At 32.5% G+C, this 23,785-nt stretch overlaps 2 protein-coding genes across 4 annotated transcripts in view; both read left to right on the top strand.

The window, feature by feature from the left end:
- Window positions 1–710, top strand: part of LOC146998638 (uncharacterized) — a 38,051-nt gene extending 37,341 nt beyond the window's left edge. The window contains exon 4 of the mRNA XM_085811412.1: window positions 571–710. Coding sequence (XP_085667538.1) covers window positions 571–613 — 43 coding nt within the window. The 3' untranslated portion in view covers window positions 614–710. The remainder of the gene's footprint in view (window positions 1–570) is intronic.
- Window positions 694–22,867, top strand: eIF5 (eukaryotic translation initiation factor 5). 3 transcript variants are annotated; one of them, XM_035357810.2, is made up of 10 exons: window positions 694–833; window positions 4,954–5,035; window positions 6,616–6,788; window positions 14,737–14,853; window positions 15,000–15,149; window positions 20,282–20,434; window positions 20,620–20,781; window positions 20,861–21,025; window positions 21,601–21,735; window positions 22,442–22,867. In XM_035357810.2, the coding sequence occupies exons 1-10, from the start codon at window positions 759–761 to the stop codon at window positions 22,562–22,564; spliced, it is 1,335 nt and encodes a 444-aa protein (XP_035213701.1). In that variant the 5' UTR covers window positions 694–758; the 3' UTR covers window positions 22,565–22,867. The 3 variants fall into 3 exon arrangements, with proteins under 3 accessions (XP_035213701.1, XP_035213699.1, XP_085667537.1); XM_035357808.2 differs by having other exon boundaries at window positions 15,000–15,164; XM_085811411.1 differs by having other exon boundaries at window positions 15,000–15,164; window positions 21,601–21,805.
- The last annotated feature ends 918 nt before the right edge of the window (window positions 22,868–23,785 follow it).

Raw genomic sequence — 23,785 nt, 5'->3', positions numbered from 1 at the left:
CAAAGAAAGAGGAGGGAGACAAAGCTAAACGTAACAAGTAAGTACTTCTTGACATTCAATAGTGGAGAGGCAATTTTATGGCTTTATCCTCAAACTTTTAAACACTCAAACACTAAGGGGAAGCAAACATACTGCCCTAGGCTAGGCCATCTTAGAGAGATTTCAGAAAACGAAAGTTTTTTTTTTTTTTTTTTTTTTGAGGGGTTTGTTGACTGACAACATGGCCATTTTCAAAGCATTTCGTTCCAAGAAGCGGGCTCGTTAATGGGTTAACTTTTATTTGTATTTAACAAATCATACATATTCTTCAGAATTTTCTTTTGTAATTTATTGTAGTTGTTGATTCTAGGTATTGGAATATCATTTTTGTGTTCAGTGTATATTTTTTTAACTATAAACTTAATAGGAAAGTTTTTACAGTTATGTACTGTTAACAAAAAATTTTCTCACGTAGGAGGAAAAATTGAGCTAGTATGATAAAAGTTAAATTATACCACTGTCCTTAAATACTGCTATTTAAAAGTGTTACTTTATAACTATTATATGCCAGATTTGTTTTACTTTTTTTAGGGTGCTTTGTAACCATCAAAAATTACGGCCCTTCAGGTCGTGACTTTTCGTCTCCTCAGCCTCATCTCCCGTCATTCTGTTTTCTACAACAGGCAGGGAACGTGGCAGGCCAGTTTCTTGCAATTCTTTTTCCACCCACATCTTTAAAAACTTTCTGATCCCTCCACTTGTGAATTTCAATTTTAACCATGAGTAACATCAATGTCAATCGTAGTCTTTCAGACCAATTTTACCGCTATAAGATGCCAAAGCTTCTTGCCAAGGTAACTTTTTAGAAATGTACTTAGTTATTACCTTTTTCATAACCATCTTCATTCACTCCTTCCTAAAGTAATTTATGTGCTTTAATAAGATTTTTTAAATTTTACACATACTGAGTAAATTATCTGTAATGTACAGGTTTGTAGTAAATCTAAATGTTTTTATTGAAAAATTAGCCTGAATGATTCTGCTATGCTACAGCTTTTATTATAGCTAAGTTCTGTCCAAATGTATTGAGTTTCAAAATGCCAAGATGTGGCTGATTTTATGTTATTTTTTTAAATATTTTAAATTACATAGATCTCGTATATGAATGCTTTGTCAAGTAAGTTGCATTAGATTACATAAAATAAAACTTTCAGCAGTAAATGTTTTTTGGTTGTATTGCCTAAAAAGCATTAATTTAATGGCAGAATTCTGGATTTAAAACTGATAATTCAAATTATAAAATTTAAAAAAAATGTTTGAAGTAATAAACAGAATGGTCAGAAAATATCTTAGGCCATAATCATCTTAATGTTAGAGGAATTTAAAATAAGTATTAAATTCCAAACCTGAATCAAAAAATTTTTTCATTTTTATTTGGACAAGTAACCTGATTTTTAAGTTATTCTTATGGAGGATGGACTAAAATTTGATAAGCATTTAGAATTTGAGGTCTTTCAGAAAATTGGAGAGGGGGGATTTGATATATCCTTCTTTTAATGCATGGGTTATCTGTGGTCGTGTAACAGAATTGCCTTTTTATTTTTCGTATGTTTTTAAATGTTTGTGCTATGATAACCAACCTTTCATAGCATGTACCATATTCATGCTTCCGTTGCCTGCTTTATATTTTAATCCTGATTTAACTTATCAGTGTTCCGGATGTTTTGTTGCAAAGTTGCAAATGCGAGTGTTCTTTTTTTCTTGTGTGTGGGTAATAAAATGTTTTCGTTTATTTATGGCGTAAATATTAATAATTGTATGTAATTTTTATTTAAATTCAGTTGGAACTTAATGTGAAGTTTTTGTATAAGAATTACTCTTTTTGGAAAAATTGAATGCATATGTCTGTAATAAACAGAAACATGAAACTTTGGTTTATAAACTGAATGCTAGAAACTTATATGAGTGTCCATAGTAGTGAAAACTTTGCTCAAATCATTATTTGTTGAACTTTATACATGAATAGAAATTTTTGTGAATACAAGGCAGTAAATATTAATATAGAATGAAACTGTATATTTCATGTCTGGTAAAAAATTCTTTGTATTTTACAGTACTAAGCCAGATGTAAAAAATTAGGCATACAAGTTTGTATGCTTTACTTAAAATTTAATGAGTGTTAAATTTCTACAGGGGAAAAAGGGTATTTTTGTTAGTTTTAATGAAAAATCATGCAAGTTCTTATTGCCATGTATCAGTAATTTGTTCCTGTTGGTTCAAATGCCTTTAAAAAGTCCACTTTGGCCATTAACACTGGGGTTTATCTGGGCTAACAGAGTCAGTTCCATGTGTCGACTAGCTTTGCTATGCCTGCACTTCAGATTTTTCAACTTGCTGCCCTATGGGGAGGGAAAGTGGTTTTGGAGATTGGTTGGCTACGTCAGCTGTCTGTGTTAGCTTAAATAAACCCCAATGTGAAAAGCCCTTTATATTTTGAGAAAGTTTTTGGGTCCTTAGTTTTGTCCAGAAGTTGTAGAAAATTTAATTTTGGTCACATCAACATTTCTGTCCCTTTTTCTGTTGCTGCCATTCTAAGTTAATTAACATTTTGGCTAAACATGGAATTTAAACATTGTAGAGTTAATCATCCACCCTCAAAACAAATTTAGTATCTGGATGTTCAACAGATATTGTTATTAAGAATAGTTGTTCCGTGTTGTTAAAATTTAGTCTACAGTGACAAAGGAATGATCCTCGAGAAGGTTAAAATTTACGACTTTATAAAGGTCGCATTTCCGATTGTTAACAGTAAATCCAGAAGTTTTTGAAGGGTGTTGACAAAAATCATAAATAGGATACATCAAAAAGGGGTAAGGATATTCGGGAAATATTTGCAGCTGTTGGAATTAACTGGAAAGGGCTCATCTAGGTATAGAGTTCATCTGTCCTGGCTTCAGCCCATGAGGAACAATAAGGATTATCCAAGCTTTCATCGGAGAAGTAAAAATTTGTTGGCTTCTGAAGTAATTTTTGTCTAGTGTCTTTGCACTTTGGAAGATTTGAGCCAATTATAGACAATGTGTGTGGACCCAAAGTTAATAGCTAAATTCCCCCCCCCCCAAAAAAAAAAAACTGTGACCAGAACATTTTACAAGTAAAAGTGTGCCTTCAGAGAAGAAATCTGCATTTAATAATTTTTTCAGATTTTATAAAAAATTTTAATAAAAGGTCCAAATATGGTACTAGTTTGACAGTTTATTTTCAAATCTGTGTTTAAAGCATTGTACTCCTGTCTGAATTTGGATTACTGTGTGAATTCATTCTTTTTATTGCATCGAAAAGTTATCTTTTTGGAATGGGAATTTAACCACTTGCGCTCACAGTTTCAGAATTACTTTTCAGGATAAGCAAGGAAAACAAAACTGATTATATTAAAATAATTTCAGGTACTTGCATATTATCATAACCACCTTAAAGTCTCCAAACTCTGGGAGCCATGTGCTTAACAGCTCTTTAAGTTAACCGTGTAACCAGGTCTTCGGGTATGGATTGTTAAGTTTGCAATCCGAAAATTCACTTATTTTTCTTTTGTAAAAAATGGTAGGCAGCACCAAGGTGGTTGCGTTAATACATAACTAATTTCTTTTTAATTTTCCATTTTTTATCATAGGAGTTCTTTTCCGTGTAATTGTTCCAAAATATTCAGACATGCGACAGTCTTGTGAAATTCACTTTCAAGCTTTTCTCTGAATTTTGTTTTCACAAAGCTGGGAAGTATGGAAGATTACAATAAAATTCTCTTATTTGTTTAGTGACTTTTTTAGAAAATGCAGCTAAAAATAGTTAATTTCTCCTACCACCATTTTATGGTCTTTCACCAGAAATCAAGAAGTTTTTAAAGGAAATTTGTTTGAATTTCATAATATGGAAAATGTCAAAGAACGAATTTGATCAGGTGGAAAAGCATGTATAGAATGATTCATTTTGTGTTCCTCAATACGTGTTATTTCATGTTCTTATGTATTTATTCTCAATATTGAAATTATTGATAAAATTAGTAGCTTCTTCATCTTCTAAATAGTAATTTTTCAGAGCAATAAAAATCTTTTAATTAAATCTGAAAAATTAAGGGGACAATTTTTTAAGGTAGTAACAAAAATTTAACAGACCAGAATCTGACTAGTAAGAATGTTAATTTGCTTGTTAAAGCAGGTGAACTTAAAAACATTGTTAGAGAAAATAAAAAGCAAATAAGCTAAAATATATGCAAAAATTTTAAGATTCATAAATATTTTGTTATGGATGTTTTGTATCTGTTAATTGTTATTGTTCTATTGTCTTTATAAAAAGCATTGTGATGCAGTTCTTACTTTAAACTGCAAATTTCCTTTGATTATGATTTTCATAGCATTTCTTATAATGAATATTTTAAATGCTTTGAAAGTGGTGATATAAATTTGAAATGTTACTTAATTTTTTTTATTTGGTTTTGTTCACAAATTTGTTTTAAGATTCATTGATGTCAGTGTATTTAATAATGTATACTATATATTTTTGTTTCATGTGTATTGCAAGAGTTAAGTCACTTGCTTTATTTAATTATAATGCTTTAATTTATTCAGTTCTTACTTGCTCAGAGTTTCTTGGATTCTTTTCATTGATTAGTTTTAAAAATCCTTTATTATGTACGAATCCTGTAACATATATGAGTTAGAAATAGTATTATTCAAAAGGTTATAAATCTATTAGAAGAAATCTTGTAATGAAACATTTTATTTGTATTTTTTGCATGTTTTAATATTAACAGATAAGCAGAATTCTATGATTACCTATTACACTGTATCTTTTAATAATAATAAACAGAACTATATATACTGTATCTTTTAATAATTTTTGAAGTAATATTTTACCCACTGTGGTAGTAAAAGAGTAAGATTTTAAGAATTCTAAAAAAGTCGTAATTTTATCTTGCAGGTGGAAGGAAAGGGCAATGGCATCAAAACAGTAGTGGTAAATATGGTTGAAGTAGCAAAGGCTTTGAACAGACCTCCAACTTGTAAGTAGATTAGCATTTAATTGAATTTTCAAAACTAGCTGTTACGTTGTGAATTTTTAATTACTTACCGCAAGAATGTGGTGAGCATAGTGAATACGTAATGATCTGGATGGAGCATTAATGTTGGGATATTGTTGCTGATGTGTACAGATTGTAAATAATTAAGAACAGATTTGACTAGTGAATTATTATTTATGGAAGTTCCTTTAAAAAGTTTCAACTCTGCAATGGGCACTTCAAAAAAAAAAAAAGTTTCAACTCTGCAATGGGCACTTCAAAAAAAAAAAAAAAAAGCTCGTGTCCGAGTGCTTAGTGCTTTTTAACTCGGTGAAGCTGAGTGCTTAGTGCTTTCTAACTCAGTGAAGGAATTATTGTATTCTGCACCAGAAAGATGGTAAGCTTTTCAATTGTAATATAAAATTATTAGGAAAATGAATATATATGCAAGTGGATTAAATATTTTATTAGTCATATGTATGTGACACTAGTCATCCAAAGACTTATAAACCTAAATTTGTTATTTTTCTTGTATACTTGAGACCGTATTCAGAAATGTATGCTTATGTATACATATATATACTTACATTTCTGAATCTGGTCCCCGATAAAAGGAATTTCTAAATTCTTAGTGTAAAGTCATTGCTTAGGTGGTGGTAATTTTCACTTGTTAAAAAAGCAATGCTTCCTGATTACAAATTGTGTTTAAAATAACAGTGAAAGGGTTATGAATTGCGGTAGGTGGGATGTCTTCGTGTGAAATTCTACAAGTTTAATATATAAATGCTTGTAATTTCTGAAATTGTGATTCATTTAAATTTTTATACTTTTCAATACCATGAATAAAAAATATTACCATAATTTCCGGAAGAAACGCCACGGCGTTTACATGTTTAAAACTTAAATTTTCAGTGGGTGTGGCGTTTAGGTACACTAAAAATTAAATATTTCCTACGATGGTCATTGTAAATAGTTTGGATGGCCTTGTCATTGTGCATAGACTGTTGCTATTCCCACACAAAAGACCACTCCTTTTTGCAAACGTTTTTTTATTTACATTCTTTCCCTTGAAGGGACCTACATGCCTTATTCACCCTAAACCAGACTGCAATTTTTTTCAAAGGCGGACGATTCCACCTGCCTCGCAATAACGAACTCTGACATATTTCCCCTTCAGCATGAATGGATTTTTCTTGGCATTCTGCCAAATACAGATCCCATCAGTTTGGGTACAAGTACTTGTTGGATAGTTTTTAAGTAAGAAGGGAGCGGAAAATTTTTGAAAATGTCTCTAAACGGCACAGAAGCTATACATTTCTTACCTTTAATTTATTTTTTAGTTATGGTTTCATTTCATGCATTTTTCTTAACTGGTGTGTCATATATCAGGACTTAGGTTGAGTTTTTGCATCTATACCCCCATGACGATGTCATGCGCAATTTAATCTATTGCGGCGTTTCTGTGTAATTTTAATTTTTTTCCCGCCATTTTTCTCTAGTGCGGCCTTTCTTCCGGAAATTACAGTATTTAAATGTGTAAGAAAAATTATTAAAATAACCATTCATATTCCTTCCCTTTTTAGATCCCACTAAATACTTTGGATGTGAACTTGGAGCACAGACTCAATTCGATTTAAAAAATGAGCGTTATATCGTAAATGGCTCTCATGAAGCTGCTAAGCTTCAAGATCTTTTGGATGGCTTTATCAAGCGTTTTGTTTTGTGCCCTTCATGTGAAAATCCTGAAACTGTACTTGTAAGTTAATTATTTTCTCCTTTTTTAATTTTTGCATTTGATTAGTTTATGTAATTTAATGTTTGTTTAATCTTTTGATTCAATAGGCTTAAAATGTCTTTTATGAATATTCTTCCCAGTCTGTTATTTTTGCATGCAGGAAAATAGTTTATTTGATTTTGTATTATAGCTTAACATCTTGAAATGTTTTTTGCAATTAATGATGAAATGTTTTCCATTATAAATAAAAATCAAACATAAGAAATCTAAATTTACTTTGCATAGGCCTTTTAAAAATTCTTATTTAACTTTAATTACTGTGGATAATAGTATAAGCCTGGAAAGCCACCACCGGAGCCATCTTCTTACAGACCCATCAGCCTATTATCATCACTAAGCAAGGTAGCAGAATTTAACATCTTGCAGAGAATCCTTGCATACACTGAATTAAAAACATCATTGTGCCACAGCAGCATGGGTTTTGTCAGAAGCACTCAGCTGTATAGGGTCACTGAGCTGATCTCTCAAGACCACCAGACTACAGGTGCCATCTTCCTCGATGTAACTTAAGCCTTTGACTGTGTTTGGCTTGAGAGGGCCTCTTGCAGAAAATTATCACTTTGGGCTTTCCAGAGTACATCACAGCCATCACTTTTTCCTATATTAAGGATAGACACTTTATTGTTCGTGTAAGCAATTCACTCTCTACGCCACGGGCTATCAAAGCTGGTGTCCTGCAAGGAAGCCTCCTTGGGCCCATTTACTATAATACCTACATGAATGATATCCCACTATCACCACACACCACCCTGGCTATGAACGCCGATGACACGACAATTCTCTTAAAAAATGCATCTCCTGGCCCAGTTATACAAGCTCTCCAAAGACACATCCATGTACTTGAGCCCTGGCTAAACGTCTGGAAAGTAAAGATCCATGTGGATAAATCAGGCCGTTTGGTTCACTAAAAGGACTAACATCGATAATGAAGACTGCATCCACATGTATGACATCACTATTTAGTGGACTAAGCAAGCCCGTTACCTTGGATAGGCGACTCACTTGGACCCTACGTTACACAGATCATAACCAAGTGCTGTGTCTGTAAATGAACACTTACCCCTTTAATTGACTGGAACTCAGTTCTTTCTATTGACAAACTCATTTACAAGGACCCTTCTGCATCCCATTCTCTCGTATGCCTGTCCTGTTTGGAGATATGCTGGTCTTATGTAAAGAAACTCCAAATACTTCAGAATATCTTACTCAGACAAGCGCGAATTGTCGATGGTTCGTCAGAAACGTGGCAATTCACCAAGAGCTTTAAGTACCAACTTTATATGCTTACTTTGCTAGTCTCGCAGATAAATTTTTCAAAACTATGCCAAATGTTAATAATAGCACCATACCACTGCTAAATTATGATTATAATTCTGACAGCAATAGAAAACGGCCGCTTGTGGTCCTCAGATATCTCGATCATTAACTGTCATTCTAATAAATCATATACCCAGTTGTCCCACCCTAATTATATCTATGCACAATCTCGTACTGTATTGTTTTTCTGGTCAGCTGCTAATGTTGTATATATTTACCTGTATATAATGTATACATTTTCTCTATGCATTTATGGTTACTGTTATTTACTTCTAATTTGTTGATGTAACACATGAGAGACTCTCAAATTCTGTGAGCTAAGGCATTTCTTTACCACGTGATTTGCTTATCTGCGCATTTATCTTCGCCATAGGCCTGCACCACAGGTGTGTTTCTGTTGGACTCATTTACCACCCAGACTGTGAACTATTCTGAACTTTCATTTTCTTTGATACGACTCATAAACTGTTCGAACATGCAAAAAATCGAAAGTTGGAAATCATTATGCCAGGGTAGCGTCTACACGTGGGCATCCGTAACTGCAAAACTTATTGAGTTTGCTTGAGCCAACCACTTATTTTTTCAGAAGTGTTTAAAAAATATTTCTTCATAAAAGATAATTAACTGATATACAAGCCAATTTTTAATTGGACAGAAACTTATCAGTTTTGGACCATTCAGTAATGGCTTTTTAATTTAATGTTTTTAGATCCTACCATAAAATAATTCATCTGCAAGCACACCAAAAATAGTTTAATTGTGAAAACTCTTGGAGAAAGTACTGCTGGCTGTATAAAATTAGTGTGCAATGAATACATCATTTATGTAATGGTAACAACATATTGTAACTTTTGTGGAAAGAGAAAGCAATTGCTTCATTGATTTCTATTTTAGAAAAATGTGTCAGAATGTAAAATCTCATAAAATATTAGAATACTGTAATACAAGCTTATCTGTTTTAGAGTATTACAAGAATTTTAGATCAGTGGGATATTCCCCTCCTTCCCATTTGTTAATGTTGAAAATGAAAATTGCAAAACATTATAATGGAACAATCGTGTACTATCAAGTTATTATACATTATTTTTTAAGACTGTTTCTTTTTTCCTATGACAATAAATGTTAAATTACAATGAACTCCTTAAATATATATATAAAGACTAAAAATAAAATTTAGTGCTTAAGCAGCTTTCGTTGAAAATTTAATATTGCAAAATGAAAATTTTCAACTAAGAAAGGGTTATACTTCCTAGAAAGTAAGAAAACTATTGTAATCGAAAATATTGGCTATAAAGTACTACCAAAATATTTTAAGCAATTAATTGTTGGTCAGATTTTAAATTAAAATGAGCATAAAGGTGTTTTAAAAGTTTGATAAACTGCAATTAAATTATTCATTGTTTCAAACAGACTCAACATGGGTAATTATTTAAAACATTAAACAAGAATAATTAAGGAGCTCCAATCACACACTGGTACTTTCTCTCTCACTCTTTGTGTGAACAAAATATCAAATTATATACACAAAACATTTTTTTACCAAATTTATTCCCCCTTCTCACATAGTTCTCATCCCCCCCAATTCAGTTAGTTTTAAAATATGATCTTGGGGAAATTGTCAGCAATTGAAAAAGCTACAAGATGTAAGAAAATATGGGATAGAATTTCTGCAAGGGTACAGAATTTCACTGAAGTTTTTCTTAAAGGAAACGGTGTGTGTTTCTTAGATAGCTGCGGTTGATAGCCTGTGCAATTCTGTGATTGCCCCAGGGTTGTTGCATTAACCTACATACTAGTTTCACTCCCTAGTGCCATCGTTTTTTACGCAGGCACACGCAGTTGTGCAATGTATTTGGGGGGGAAATAAGTGCAAGTTTTGCTGTTTGAAAACTGTTTCCTTTCACAAAGTAAAGAAAAATGAAAATACAAAATTTAATGTTTCGAGTAAAAATATAAAAAAGATCTTGGAAAAGGGAGTTTGGATGAATTTCTTTTTATACCAGTAAAGTGTAATATCAGGTTTCAGTGTTATACCTTGTAAAATCAGTATACCTTAAAAACATGTATTTCTTCTGAATTGGTTGGATGCCTCGTCCATTTTTCAAAGAATAATCACTGTCCTCTTCATCTGACTTAATATATTCTGAGGTATGTCCAATTTTGAAATTGACAGAAAATAATCATCTATTTCACTGTCCGACATATTCGTAAAAAAAGCACCTCCTCAAACAGTAAAAAAAAAAAAAAGGAAAACACAGAATAAAAGAATACATTTTTCAAACATAAGCAATAACCATGCAATCGTTGTTTTCACCATCACTCACTTTGTGGTGTTGGATCCAAAGCTTTATGAATAATTTTACTGGTAGCAGCACAAAGCAAATCGTAGTATTTCGGAAGGACATACCTACGTCCACAGCAGATAAGGGGCTTAATATGTAAGCACCAAGTTGTAAAAATGTCGATTGTGCATTAATTACTGACAAGTTTTAATGTACAGTGGTGGCCAAAATTATGGACACTTTTGGAAATTTTTTGTTTTTGAACTTTGTATGCTTACAGAAAATGTTATGTTTCGGAAAATGCAAACTTGTATATATCATTTTAAAGAGAATTTATTACTGAATTCAATACAAAACACAGAATTCAATTATTTGCAATACAAAAAAAAGTTACATGTACTTTAATATAAATAAAAAACAGTTATGAAGTGGTTTGTAATGTCTAGCTTTCCTGGTCAATCACTGTTCTTGTTCTGAGAACCAATCAAATGTTAGTAACTGCCAGTAGAAGCTGACATCATGTTTACACTTGAAACAATTCATTATTTTGCTTTGTTCTGTAGAAGGAGGACCTGTTTCTTATACACTGCAATTACAAGTTGGAATTTTTGTAAAAATTTTTAATATTTAGTCAAGAAGCAATGACATCAAATAAAAGAATAGATTTTACACCTAGAAGCAAATGTGATATTATTGTGTTACGAGAAAGTGGTCTTTCCTATGTTGAAATTGCAAGACAGGTGTGTGGTTCAGTGACTACATCTGGAGTCCGAAAGTTTTGTTTACGATATCGGGAGACAAATTCAATAAAAAACAAAGAAGGAAAAGGTGCACCACATCTATTGATGACAGAAGAATAAAAAGACTGTCGTCTCCAAGATAGAAAAATGTCATCAGAAGTGATCTGAATGATGCTGGTGTTTCTGTCAGTTCAAGAACAATCAGGAGAAGATTAACAGATGTTGACTGAGAGGTAGAATTCCACGAAAAAAGACTACAGTGGGCAAAGGAACACAATAATTGGACAGATGATCAGTGGTCACAAGTTATATGGAGTGATGAAACTAAGATATCGTTATTCGGTAGTGATGGGCGAAAATATGCAAGACATAGAATAGGAGAAGAGCTACATCTTGACTGCATTCATACAACTGTGAAGAACCCAGTTAGGGTTATGATTTGGTCATGCATGTCAGCAGATTATATTGGTCGCCTTCATGTCATCGATGGGACACTGAATGCCAGAAAATACATTGACACTATTCTAGAACCAAAACTTCTACCTTCCATCAGAGTTCTCTTTCCCAACAGTGCTTCGTTTATTTTTCAGCAGGATTCTGCTCCTTGCCACATGGCCAAAATATCGAAAGAGTGGTTTCGTACAAAGAGCATTAAATTATTGTCATGGCCAGGAAACAGTCCTGTCCTCAATCCTATCGAAAATTTGTGGCACCGTTTGAAAACTCTTGTCCGAATGAGGCGCTCATCAAATAAAAGGGAACTAATTGAGGCTATAATTGTTTCCTGGCATTATGTAATGACAAAAAAAGAGCTTAAAACTCTTGTCAGCGCAATGAAATGTCGACGTGAAGCTGTAATAAAAAAAAATAATAAATAAAGGGTACCCTACTAAGTACTGATAACTCACTAAAACTCTTGTCAGCACAATGAAACGTCGATGTGAAGCTGTAATAAAAAATAAAGGGTACCCTACTAAGTACTGATAACTCACTGCAATCATCACTATCGAATGTATATTGATAACTATTATCGTTTATAACTTTTTTGTATTGCAAATAATTGAATTCAGTAATAAATTCTCTTTAAAATGATATATACAACTTTGCCAAAAGTGTCCACAATTTTGGCCACCACTATAGTTTGGAATCTGTGTAACTAAAGCTGTGATGTAGATGTTGTTACTAACATGAAGCAGAATTAAACCTTTGTTTTTATGATGCCTGGCCGTTTTATGTCATGTCAAGTTATTGTTAAAATTCTCAGATTTTAAGTCTTGCAATGCAATCCTACTTCTTTGACTTGTTGTCATTGAAATATAATTTTATTATATCGGAAGTGGAGCATTTTTGAAAGGGCAATATTTCATCATTAAGTAACATGGGAATAAATGTAAGACATGGTTTATGTCAAGATATGACTGCTTATAGGTAGATTGTTATCTGCTGATGTTCACCATTTACAGGCATAAAGGTTTTTCGCGGAATTCTGCTTTTTTGAACATCATCCGAGCTGTTTCTGAGATCAATGTAGAACCATTGAGAAATTGCCACCGCCAAATGTGTGTGGGGGGGGTAAATGGAGGACACGCTCTCTGTAAAAAAAAGATATCGCGAAATATGTTGTTTTACGTCAAGGTGAAGTAGGTAGGGCTTATGTGGAAAGGCCGAACTAGATGCGTATGAATATCGAATCAAAGAAGAGCAAGCAACCGTCAAACGAGAGTTGACTTCAATAATTTCAGCGATCGATGCTGGCACCATCTGTCGGACACACGCATAACCACTTGCATTCTCCAGTACACAAAACTCAATGTAAAAATTTAAAGATTGCTCATAAACTGTATAAAAAAAATCTAGAGATAAAAAAGGAGAGCGAGAATCTTAAAGAAAAGCTATTAAACATTGCAGAAAATAAAGTATCAATGGATTGTATAAAACAGGCATGAAAGTTTTCCGCGTTTTTGAACGTCACCTGGGCTGTTTCTGAGATCGATGCAGAACCGTTGAGAAATCGCGACCAGCAAATGTGTGGGGGGTAAACGGAGAGCACGCTGTCTCTCTTCCTCTTTGTAAACAAAAACTTTACATCATGCCAGAGATCGCGAAATACGTTGTTTCACATCAAGGAAAAGTAGGTAGGGTTATGTAGAAAGGCGGAACTGGATGCGTACGAATATCGAATCAAAGCAGAGCAAGCAACCGTCAAACGAGAGCTGACTTCAATAATTTCGGCGATTGGTGCTGGCGCCATCTGTCAGACATACGGATAACCACTTGCATTTTCCAGTACACAAAACTCTATGTAAAAATTTAAGGAATTCTCATGAACTGTATAAAGAAGAGCTAGAAATAAAAAAAAAAAGGAGGAGCAAGAATCTAAAAAAAAAAAAAAGGCAATTAAACATTGCAGAAAATAAAAAAAAAAGTATCAATTTCAGCAGCCGGCTAGCTTGCAAACGGAAATTAGAATTGCTGCAAAAGTAGTAAAAAAGAAAAAGCTTTTTCTCTAAAAATTTTTAATCAGGATCGAGTGAGACAGACAAAATAGTTATTTTTTAAATTCCTCTTATTTTGTTACTATATTATCTCACAGGACTACTTTTTCTGGTGTTATATAAAGTACTGTCTATTGAACGAAAAGTGAAGATAATTAAAAGCTATAGTAACAGTTATATATATATTATCTCTGAAAATGGGCAGTAATATACAACATAAATATGTATATTAGTGTGTTCTAATGTTGTGTACATTATTCATATATCAACTGTTAAATTAAGTTACATAAAGAGGAGGTTAATTCATTACAATCGCTTGGTGATTTACTGATTTTTTTTTTTACAAGTGGAAGATGAAATTAATAGCAAAAATAGTAAGTACAAGTATTGTTTTAGTTTAATTATATGTATATGTTTTTTTTTTTTTTTTTTTTTTGTCACGCATGCGCATTTAGTTTGTGTAATTTTGTGTTCGCGTGTTGTTCAGCTTTTTTTGACAACTTACACTTTCATGCCTGCATTTAGTGGCAGAGTTCTTGAAAATATTAATGCATAACTGTTAGGGTAGTATGTATTTTGAGTAGGAGTAATAGTGCTTTGTTATTTATGAAGTCATCTATTTGTTGAAACTATTATCATGATCATAATTTTGTTAGACTTAATTTTTTTAATTATTTTATTACCCAATTAAAATTAAATCAGTGTGTATTAATTGTGAATGCTAAGAGTGATAAATGCCAGTGTTGGAGATAATTATAGGAAGGTGATAAGATAACCTGAGTGTAGGGTGGTATGCTGTTTTAATCATTCAGTGCTGCCTTTCTTCCACTTTGAATTTGCTTAGCAACTTTAAATGAATAAATTTTATTATACTACTTTAGACTGTGTACTTGAATTCATATAATTATGTGAATTTGTTATATAAATTGGGTATTAAAGAAAACTAAGCTATGTATATTAATAGAGTTGGTTATTAATTTGTTGCAGACATTTATGCTAAGTGTTTGAACATAAAGCAGTTATTTTTGTATTTAATTAAAATATTAATTTATTCATGTGAATGAAATTTCTTTAGACTGTCCTTCCCAAAAAAGGTGTAATCAATACCAAGTGTATTGCTTGTGGCTACAGTGGACAGCTTGATTCAACTCACAAGTTAACTACATTTATCCTCAAGAATCCACCAGGGCAAGTACGTATATATTTTTTATTTGAAATGACACTTAAAATTCTCATAATTGAAATCTTATCATGCAGCTTTAATTATATTAATAGCTAAGTTCTTATTTTTCATTTTCTAATGATAATATATTAAATTTTGTTTTTCTTGTTTTAAAGGATCCAACCAAAACCTCAAGTTTATCTACTAAGAAAGGAAAGAGGAAGGGTAAAGATGAGAAAACCCCTAAGAAACAACAAAATGGGGAAGATAGTGGATCACACAGCCCTCAGCATGATTCTGACTTGGAGAATGGATCACCTGAAAAGGTAAAGTTGCATAAGGTGTGTCTAAGCTGTATTTCGTATTGTAACAAGTAGCAGTTTTATTTTTGAAATGAGGTGTATTACATTAACATAAAAAAATATTCTTTATTTTTTTATTTTAAACTTCCAAGCACCCAAATTATATCTATAATTCAAAAAGCGTTGTATTTAATGTGATATCATTAAATACATAAGTATAATACTTAAAATATGTCCAGGTGCTTAAAACAGTATATACACTGAAGAGATATTGCATTATAACCTCTCATCCAGAGACAAGACCAGAAACACACATTGCTGATGCTGGAGCATATAAAACGCCCATGTACTGCATTTCCACTCGCAGAATATTTAGCAGCATAAGAAAAAAGCAGCTGATCTATCAGATTTCAATAAAGGACGAATAGTTATGGCTTAGTAGTTGGAAGCATAATTTCAAAAACAGTGTATTCGTGAAAAATTTTAAAAAGTGTGGCCATCGTAAGTATTTATCAAAAGTGGTGTATGTATGGTGAAACGACAAATCGCCAGGCACTTTGAGGCATTCATTCCAGGAAAGCGGAGACTGTTATGCATTGTTCACCGTGACTTGCATAGACTGGAATTGGCAGCGGCTATAATAATGGTGACCCAGTCAGCGTGTCTCAACAAACATTGCAGCTTAGCAGGGGTGTTTGTGCTCCGGGGAAACCCCGGAATTCCGGGGATTTTGAACTTTGATACCCGGAAATTCCGGGGATCGTCGTTCGAAAGGAAGTAGGAATAATAATGAATTATTTATTTTGATCTGGGTAATTTTGTTTGCTTTGAAAGCAGAAAACGCAAGGTCAGTGTGTGTAGTGAAAATTTTTCCTTTCTTTCTCCAAAGGCAGTGATAATGCGTGAAAAGGGGGGGACTTTTTTGTTCTTTCCTTATTGCGAGTTATGACTCATTCCCCCGGTTCTCAGATATTCTCTTCTGGATTCTTTTCGGCAAGTAGGAAGGCAGAAAAAAAAGGGAGAGACTTCGTGCGACCAGATGTGCAATCACGTTACTCTGGGTTCAAAGGTCTTACCTCTCCTTGCGTGGCACCAATAAGTAGAGAAGGAGGATTTTTCGCCATATTAGCTATTTGTCATTGATCGCTTCTCAACTTTTTTTCCTCCATTGTGTAAAATTTTCGTTTCATTTATTGATGCACGTGTAAAATTTTCGTTTCGTTTATTGAAATATTTTTTTATTTATGTACGCAAGAGAATTTCACTATGAAATTTCTCGATATAAGTAGTGATATTATACAATTAGAAGAAGGTGTCCGGAATGCATTTAGGTGGAATTGAATTGAACGGAGAGATGGTAATGGGGATACCATCGGCACAAAGTACAAGAAAATAAATGTTGCTGGACGAGCATATTGTGTTTCTTGTAACTCACTGCTGAAGTATGGTGGGGAAGGATTCAAGGCTTTCACAAATCATTCTAAAACTGTGACACACAGTTTTAGAATATATAAATATTCAAAGTGCATTAAACATTCAATGACTTTAAGTAATTATGCTAACTCAAAAAATACTGATGACTTACTGGAGACTGATGCTCGGCCATTGGATATAGTGACAAGAAAAGCACGCCAAGAGGTATTAATAACTTCGTTTATTGCCGAGAATTCTCTTTCTTTCAATGTAGCTCCCAATTTAATTGAACTCTGCAAACAGTTGAGCCGCGATCAGACGGCACTAAACTCGTTGGAAATGTCCAGGACTACTGCATGTTACAAGATGAAATATGGGCTCGCAAAAACTATTAAGGAAAATATCATTAAAACTTTAAAGGAGACTCCATTTTCTCTAAATTTGGATGATAGTACTAGCAATGCTCAAGAAAGTATACTGGCAATATTGGTGCAGCTTTATGACAACAATCAAAATGAAGTTGTAGTTCATCATTTTGCATCTCTGAAGATGGAATCTTGCAATTCAGAAGCTGTTTTTAAAGCAGTTGTTAATAAATACTATTGAAGATAATAATATTCCATGGGCAAACTTAATTAGTGTATTAATGGACTCATGTAACACCATGCGTGGGGAAAAAAAAGGGTGTTGAAACCAGACTACGATCAAACAAAGCACCCCACTTATTAGATATTAATGGTGACACATGTCACACAGCTAATAACTGTGCAAAAAAATTTGCTTCATTTTTTGATAGATACTTAGAAGATTTGTTTGATGACATCTATTTTGATATGAAAAGCTGCAGTAAAAGAAATTTTTTTCAAAATCTATGAATCCCTTGCCATTAAAAAACTTAAGCCCTTGAAGAGACCAGACCATAGGTGGGTGTACATTTTATGTGTTTTAGAAAGAATCAAAGATCTGTGGGATGCTCTTATTGCATTTTATTTTCACTAGTTGGATAAAACTGATAAAGGGGATTATTTTTCTTATGTCGAAACTGTATACAATAAAAGAAATATTTCTGCAGCTCGGAAAAAATTGCTGAAGGGGTGTATTCTTGCTTGCATTCCCAACAACTCGCAAAGGATACTTTAGCTCGGAAAAAAAGAATACTAAATGGGTTGTTATGCAAAACAAAACTTTATTGCATATGGCATTATATTCAGCAGTATTACCAGAGTTTAACACATATATTAAATTATTTGAAACAAAAAAACCAATGCTTCATTTAATACATTCCAGTATTTATAAATTGATGGCAAAATTTTTCTCTTTTTTTGTGAAGCCAGAAAATATAGAGTGCACATCTTATAATGGTTTATTAAAGGTTGATGTCACAAATCCAGAATTCCATCTACCTAGCTAAGTAATATTTACTGGTGCAGAAGCTTCCACTCTCCTGAAGAAATTATCAAAAAATCATCCAATAGCAAAAGAATTCCGAATTTCTCTGATGAAAGGTTATACTAATACAGCACAACATATGAAACAGAAATTACTCCTTAAAAATTCATATCTAATTAGTTTTACAGCATTAGATCCAGAGCTAAGTGGTAAAACCAGTACAATGTTAGCTTTTGAAAAATTATCTTTTATGTCCCATATTTTTAGTGATAATGAAAAGTCAAAAGTAGAAGCTGAAATATGGTTATACCAGAGTGATATTGATATCACCAAAGAAATGCTCTACACATCTGATGAAAGTGGAAATCAAGTGAAGTGTACAATTGATAAATATTGGTCTAAAGTTGTTAATTTAAAAGATGATTTCACAAATGATTGTAAGTAATCCTACATTGGCTAAATTGGTCAAAGCCTGCCTTAGCTGCTTCATGGCCCATTATTGGAAAGTGCATTCAACTTAATGGATACACTTGTCACTGACTATAGAACCTCTCTTAAGATTGATTCCCTAGATGCAGTGCAGACTATTAAATATGATTTAATGGCTTCTAAAGAAACCTCATGTGAAAAATATGGCTCAAAAAATCCAATGACTGATCCAATTCACAAATATCTCTTACTGGATATGAACAGAAGTTGGAAAACATATCAAGAGGACTTAAAAACATGTATTTCAGATGAGTCACCTATAAAAGTCTCTGAAAAACCTTCTACATTAGCAGAAAAGCAAACTGCTTCTACCTTTGCATGTGCAGTTCTCGAGGAAATTTCTTCAACTGTAAATGAGGAAAATAAAAGTCAACATTCCTGCAATTATGAAGTTCACCACAAAAAAAAGATAAGCCCACAAACATCAGAAAATAAAAAAAGCAGCAGAAATTAGATAATTTCTTTAAAGAATTAATTCAGGTAATTTAAAATGTAGTAGTTTGTTTGAAAATTTATGGTTATTAATTTTGCAAAAAAAGTAATTCATTGAACTTTTATAATTAGGTCATTCAATACTTCATAATTGTAATTTTTCATTTCTCCCCCCCCTCCCTTCTCGAAACTCCAAAATGTCGGTAGTAAGTCCATAAAAGTTTCAGCGGATTTTTTGGGGTCCCACAAACACCCCTGAGCTTAGACTATTGCATATGGGCCTTCATAACCCTAATCACATCTGTGCTGATGGCAGGGTATACCTTTCTGATCAATTACATATCGCACATGTGAATGCAAATACGCCAGTTTCCAATGGAAACGGTAGCACCCGAATGCACAGTTGGCAAGATATAAGGTGGTGGCAGTAGTATTCTCAGCAGGTGATGGCATTTACTAATAAGATGAGGCACCATGTCATAGTGGTTTGAGGAATATTCTGGTAAATTTTGACTCGTGTCTTGGTCTCCAAATTTACCTGACATGAATCCAATTGAACATTTGGAGTTCCAACTGAAAACTGAATTTGTAGTGTGCCACTAACATCACTTTGTGAGTGCGTGATACTAGATACCTCAGGCTTTCTATCGGCACATTGTCACGTCAATGCCTCTATGGGTATTAATAGTTTTGAGGGTGAAAATGGTCCTACCTCATATTAATGGTGCTTTGGTGTATATTAAGAGAAACAAATTCAAGTTAGAAAATGGGAGGACCAAGAAAATGCCACTTTCTTATTGCCTTTTGGGAACTTAAGTTCTTGGTGGTCAGATCCTTGGCCATTGCACAATGGGTGCCACCTTCTAAACTTAGAGCAGCAAACTGCCCACACTCTTGGCGACAAACTGGAAAAATGCGCACTGCTTCGTGCATTTATCAAAATCGCCATAACAAGTTAAAGAATTGCACAGGCTGGGTATCCATGTTCACGTTGACCTAAAAAACCATCAAAGAATTGCACACACCCTTGATTTTGTACATCGATATGCGCCATCGCCAAAATCATTTGTTCCAAGGGTATGGGCTCTGCTAGGATCTAACCCCTGAAATCAATCTTGAGATGATTGTTAGTAATATAATATTTAAATGTTATTAATTTGGTAAATGTAATAAGAAGGTATAAAGGTTAAAAAATTTTAACTTTTTTAATGATGAAACTGAGAATTTTATGTGACAAATGTATAGTTATCAGCTGCACCCCTTGTCACCGGTTATGTAATAAATTTGTTACATATAAAAATGAACGCTATGTCTAAAAAGCAGAAAGAAGTATTATACTTCCCTGACCTTTGCCTTTTAAAATTTTTACTTTTTCTGAAGCTTTGTAATGTTTAAATTAACCTAACATGGAAATAATGTTACATCTGATGTAGGATGATGATGATGACTGGTGTGATGACACAGATGCTGAAGCTGTGGCTAGGCGTATGGAAAGTTTGACATCTGGAGCCAAAGGTTTAATGCTCAATGATGACTTGGAAAAATCCCCCCAGGAAAGACTTGATTTATTCTATGAATTTGTAAAGGTATGTTGATAGATTGTAAGCTTGATGAGAAGTATAATTTAATAGCTGAAAAGTGGAATATTTTACCGTTATTTATATAATTATTAAATATTTTTCTGTAACATTTCTTAAGCATTTTTATTCTGTGGCTGTTATAAAATTTAAACCTTCTTATTTATGGAGTTTTTAAATTCTAATTTTTCTAGAAACATAAAGAAACTGGAACCATAGAGAACCTGCAAAAAGAATTGGTTGGTGAGGCTGAGAGACTTGATATCAAAGACAAGGCTGTGTTGGTCTTATGTGAATTGTTACTTGGAGAACATATAATGCAAGAAGTCAAAACTCACAGGCTCTTGTTTTTAAGAGTAAGTCAAATTTCACTAATTTCATTCATTTAAAGTGATTTGTTTTTTGCTTATTTTTTCTTGAATTGTATATTTCTAGTTTACACATGGAAATCACAAAGCCCAAAAATACCTGTTGGGTGGTTTAGAGCAAGTAATCAATTTGCACAAAGATTCTCTGATGAACAAAGTTCCGCACATTTTGAAACTATTTTATGATACTGACATCTTAGAGGAAGAAGTATTGATAGATTGGTCGCAGAAGGTAATTTTCTTTTTCAAAGCTTTCTATATCTAAACTTATATTCAAACATTTAGTATGTTAGGGGGGGAAATCTGTAAAGGCTTGAATTTAAAAAATTTTACATAAAATTTATGTACTTAGTCAAAATCTATATGCAGTTTAACTTGAAAAGTTCAGTTTATATATAAATTACTTATTTGTTGATAAATTCAATTTAGGATTTTTTTAAAATTTAAAATACATTTGTGTTGTTCTGTCAACTTTAAGATTGATTGTTGAAAAGCCATTTACTTATGGATCTAAAAAAATTGATTAGTTTAGTACCGTATATTAGCATACCTTCAATTATTCTTTCATTATGAATGAAAGCTAAAAGTTCGTACATTTCTTATATTTGCAGGTATATAGTTGAAATTATATATATCACTATAAAATTTAATACATCTGGGGAAAAGGGGGAAATGTCAAAAGAGTACATTACAGTTTTAGTGAAATTTTGATAAGTGCACATCACATGGAGTATAGTGGAACTTTTGAAAATTATATTTATGAAACTTTTTGCAGTTGTCTTAATAAATAAAATTAATATTACTTAGGTGTCTAAAAAGTATGTGAGTAAAGAAGTGGCTCAAGAAATCCATGAAAAAGCTAAACCTTTTATCAAGTGGCTCCAAGAAGCTGAAGAGGAGGAGTCAAGTGACGACAATGAAGATGATGAGGAGGAAGTTGAAGTATGTTTTAAATTTCTTCTGCTTGAATATGTATTGTTCATTCGGTCTTTTAATTGAGGAGGAAGTTGAAGTATGTTTTAAATTTCTTCTGCTTGAATATGTATTGTTCATTCAGTCTTTTAATTATGAATAGAGCCTTTGACGTATATATCTCTTGGTGGGGAATTCTTAAACCAATTAGTTAATTCATAAAAATATTTTTGACAAGCTTAGCTTGCGTTGCATATTTGCGACAGATCCTATATTTGGGAAGAAATGATTACTTAATCATGCTACCACTATTTAGGTTAGAATAACATGCCGAATAATGATTATTGGAGAAGTCAAACAACAAACTCCTGCAAAATTTACAAGTATTATGCAGGTTCTGGTTGTTTGACTTCTCCAGTAAGGTTAAATATTTAGTTTATTCTTGCCAGATTACTTGTAATTTATATTTTTCTGGGTATATTTTCTGACCTGTCATAAAATTTTAAGAAATGCTCTAATCAGTACATACAAAATTGTATTTATGCTGTTGTCTGGCTGTATTATTTTAAGAAATTTGTAGATATGCACAGTTTTTATTTCTTTTGAAATGGGTTTTTTTTTTTTTTTTTTTTTTTTTTTTTTTTTTTTTTAAGATTTTATGTTTAAATCCTTGCAAAATGTGATGTGTTTTTCCATTATCAAGTTTCTAATTGTATTAATTGTAATATTTATTTAGGTTGTGTATAGCGATCGTCACATCAGTACATCAATAAGTGTTGAGAAAGAACAGCCAAAGCCTGTAAAACCTGAAGTCCCTGCTGGCAATGATGATGATGATTTGGATATAGATGCCATATAAATTTTCTGCTAATTATATGTCTAGCACATACTTTGATATTTGTGATATTCTTTCTTTGAATTGTATCATATATAAACTTTCTGCATCCAAAAGAAATGCTTTTTCAAATTAAGTGTTTAAAAATTGTTTGTCAAGTAGTTATTTGGAATTTTCATGTTCTTTGATTTTCTCATTGAGAGAATCATTTTGGAATGGGGCATGGCAACATGTCTTTGTTCCTTGTTTTAGGAAAAAAATGTTAGTCATTTTTCATTGTATTTTGTAATGGTGTAAAAAGGAGCTTAAATAAATCTGCAACGATAATCCTGTGTAATGTTGCTTATTTTTGTCGTGTAATCACAGTGAGAAGTAGAATTGATGATTTTTAATGAGCCATTAAATTTTTTAAAGGATACATTTAATAATTCATTGGCACTTATATGAACAGATCTGGTAAAGATATTCTAAACTTTTGAGAAATAGTACTTGTGGTGTACTTGGTGGTGAGTCTTGATATTTTGAGTCGGTAAGTGCACAGGAAATTCAAAAAGACTGCTAATGATTTTAAGTGTTGAGGATTTTTTACCAGCTCATTCACCAAACTAAACATCTTTTTGGAACTGTTTCTGCCCAATCAGCTGAGTACCCAAAGAGAAAGTGTTTTAAATATACTAGATCAGTGGAATATTTTTTAGTGGCTTAAACCAGGAATTCCCAACCTCCTTTTCGAAAATGTATATTATCTGTGTAATATGCAGTGTACAATAATTTTAATACAAATAACTTCGAGGTAATTAGACTAAGAAGACTAACAGATATTTTCAAAATATCTTGCATTATTTTTAATTTTATAAGTATAAAAGTGTTCAAAAAAATTTATGGATTCAGAATGCAGTTGTACACAGTTTGATTTTAACTAATCTGATGGCTGCCTATGTATGGAGGCAATTTTTTAACAAAATGATAAGAATAACAAACTGTGTAAAATGTCCTCTTTTAAGAAAATTATGTACTTGTGTATGAAGAATATGAGAATTTTGTTTCAAACATAACTTTGTTTTTGGACAGATAAAGAGGCATCTGAATGACTTTAAATGAGTATCAATCAACCCAAAACTCTTCCCAATACAACAGACACAAGGTCGTCAGAAAGTCTATTGCGGTTTCGCCTGCATACAAGATTAATTCAAAATCTTAAATTGTAGTTTGTGTTCATATGTCTAATGCAGGATTTTCTGCCTA

The sequence above is a fragment of the Stegodyphus dumicola genome, chromosome 2 (genome assembly GCF_044657685.1).
Source record: "Stegodyphus dumicola isolate Sdum_Otavi_A_Nest chromosome 2, ASM4465768v1".
NCBI lineage: Eukaryota > Metazoa > Arthropoda > Arachnida > Araneae > Eresidae > Stegodyphus > Stegodyphus dumicola.
Note: the sequence above shows the minus strand (reverse complement) of the source record. Positions and strands in the feature narration are given on the sequence as shown.

What these genes read in the sequence shown, in the direction of transcription:
- eIF5 (XM_035357808.2), top strand. Translation starts at nt 759, where the DNA reads ATGAGTAACATCAATGTCAATCGTAGTCTTTCAGACCAATTTTACCGC. An exon ending in TCAAGAATCCACCAGGGCAA is followed by an intron (nt 14,854 to 14,999) that starts GTACGTATATAT and finishes CTTGTTTTAAAG; the next exon opens with GATCCAACCAAAACCTCAAG. An exon ending in ACAGGCTCTTGTTTTTAAGA is followed by an intron (nt 20,782 to 20,860) that starts GTAAGTCAAATT and finishes GTATATTTCTAG; the next exon opens with TTTACACATGGAAATCACAA.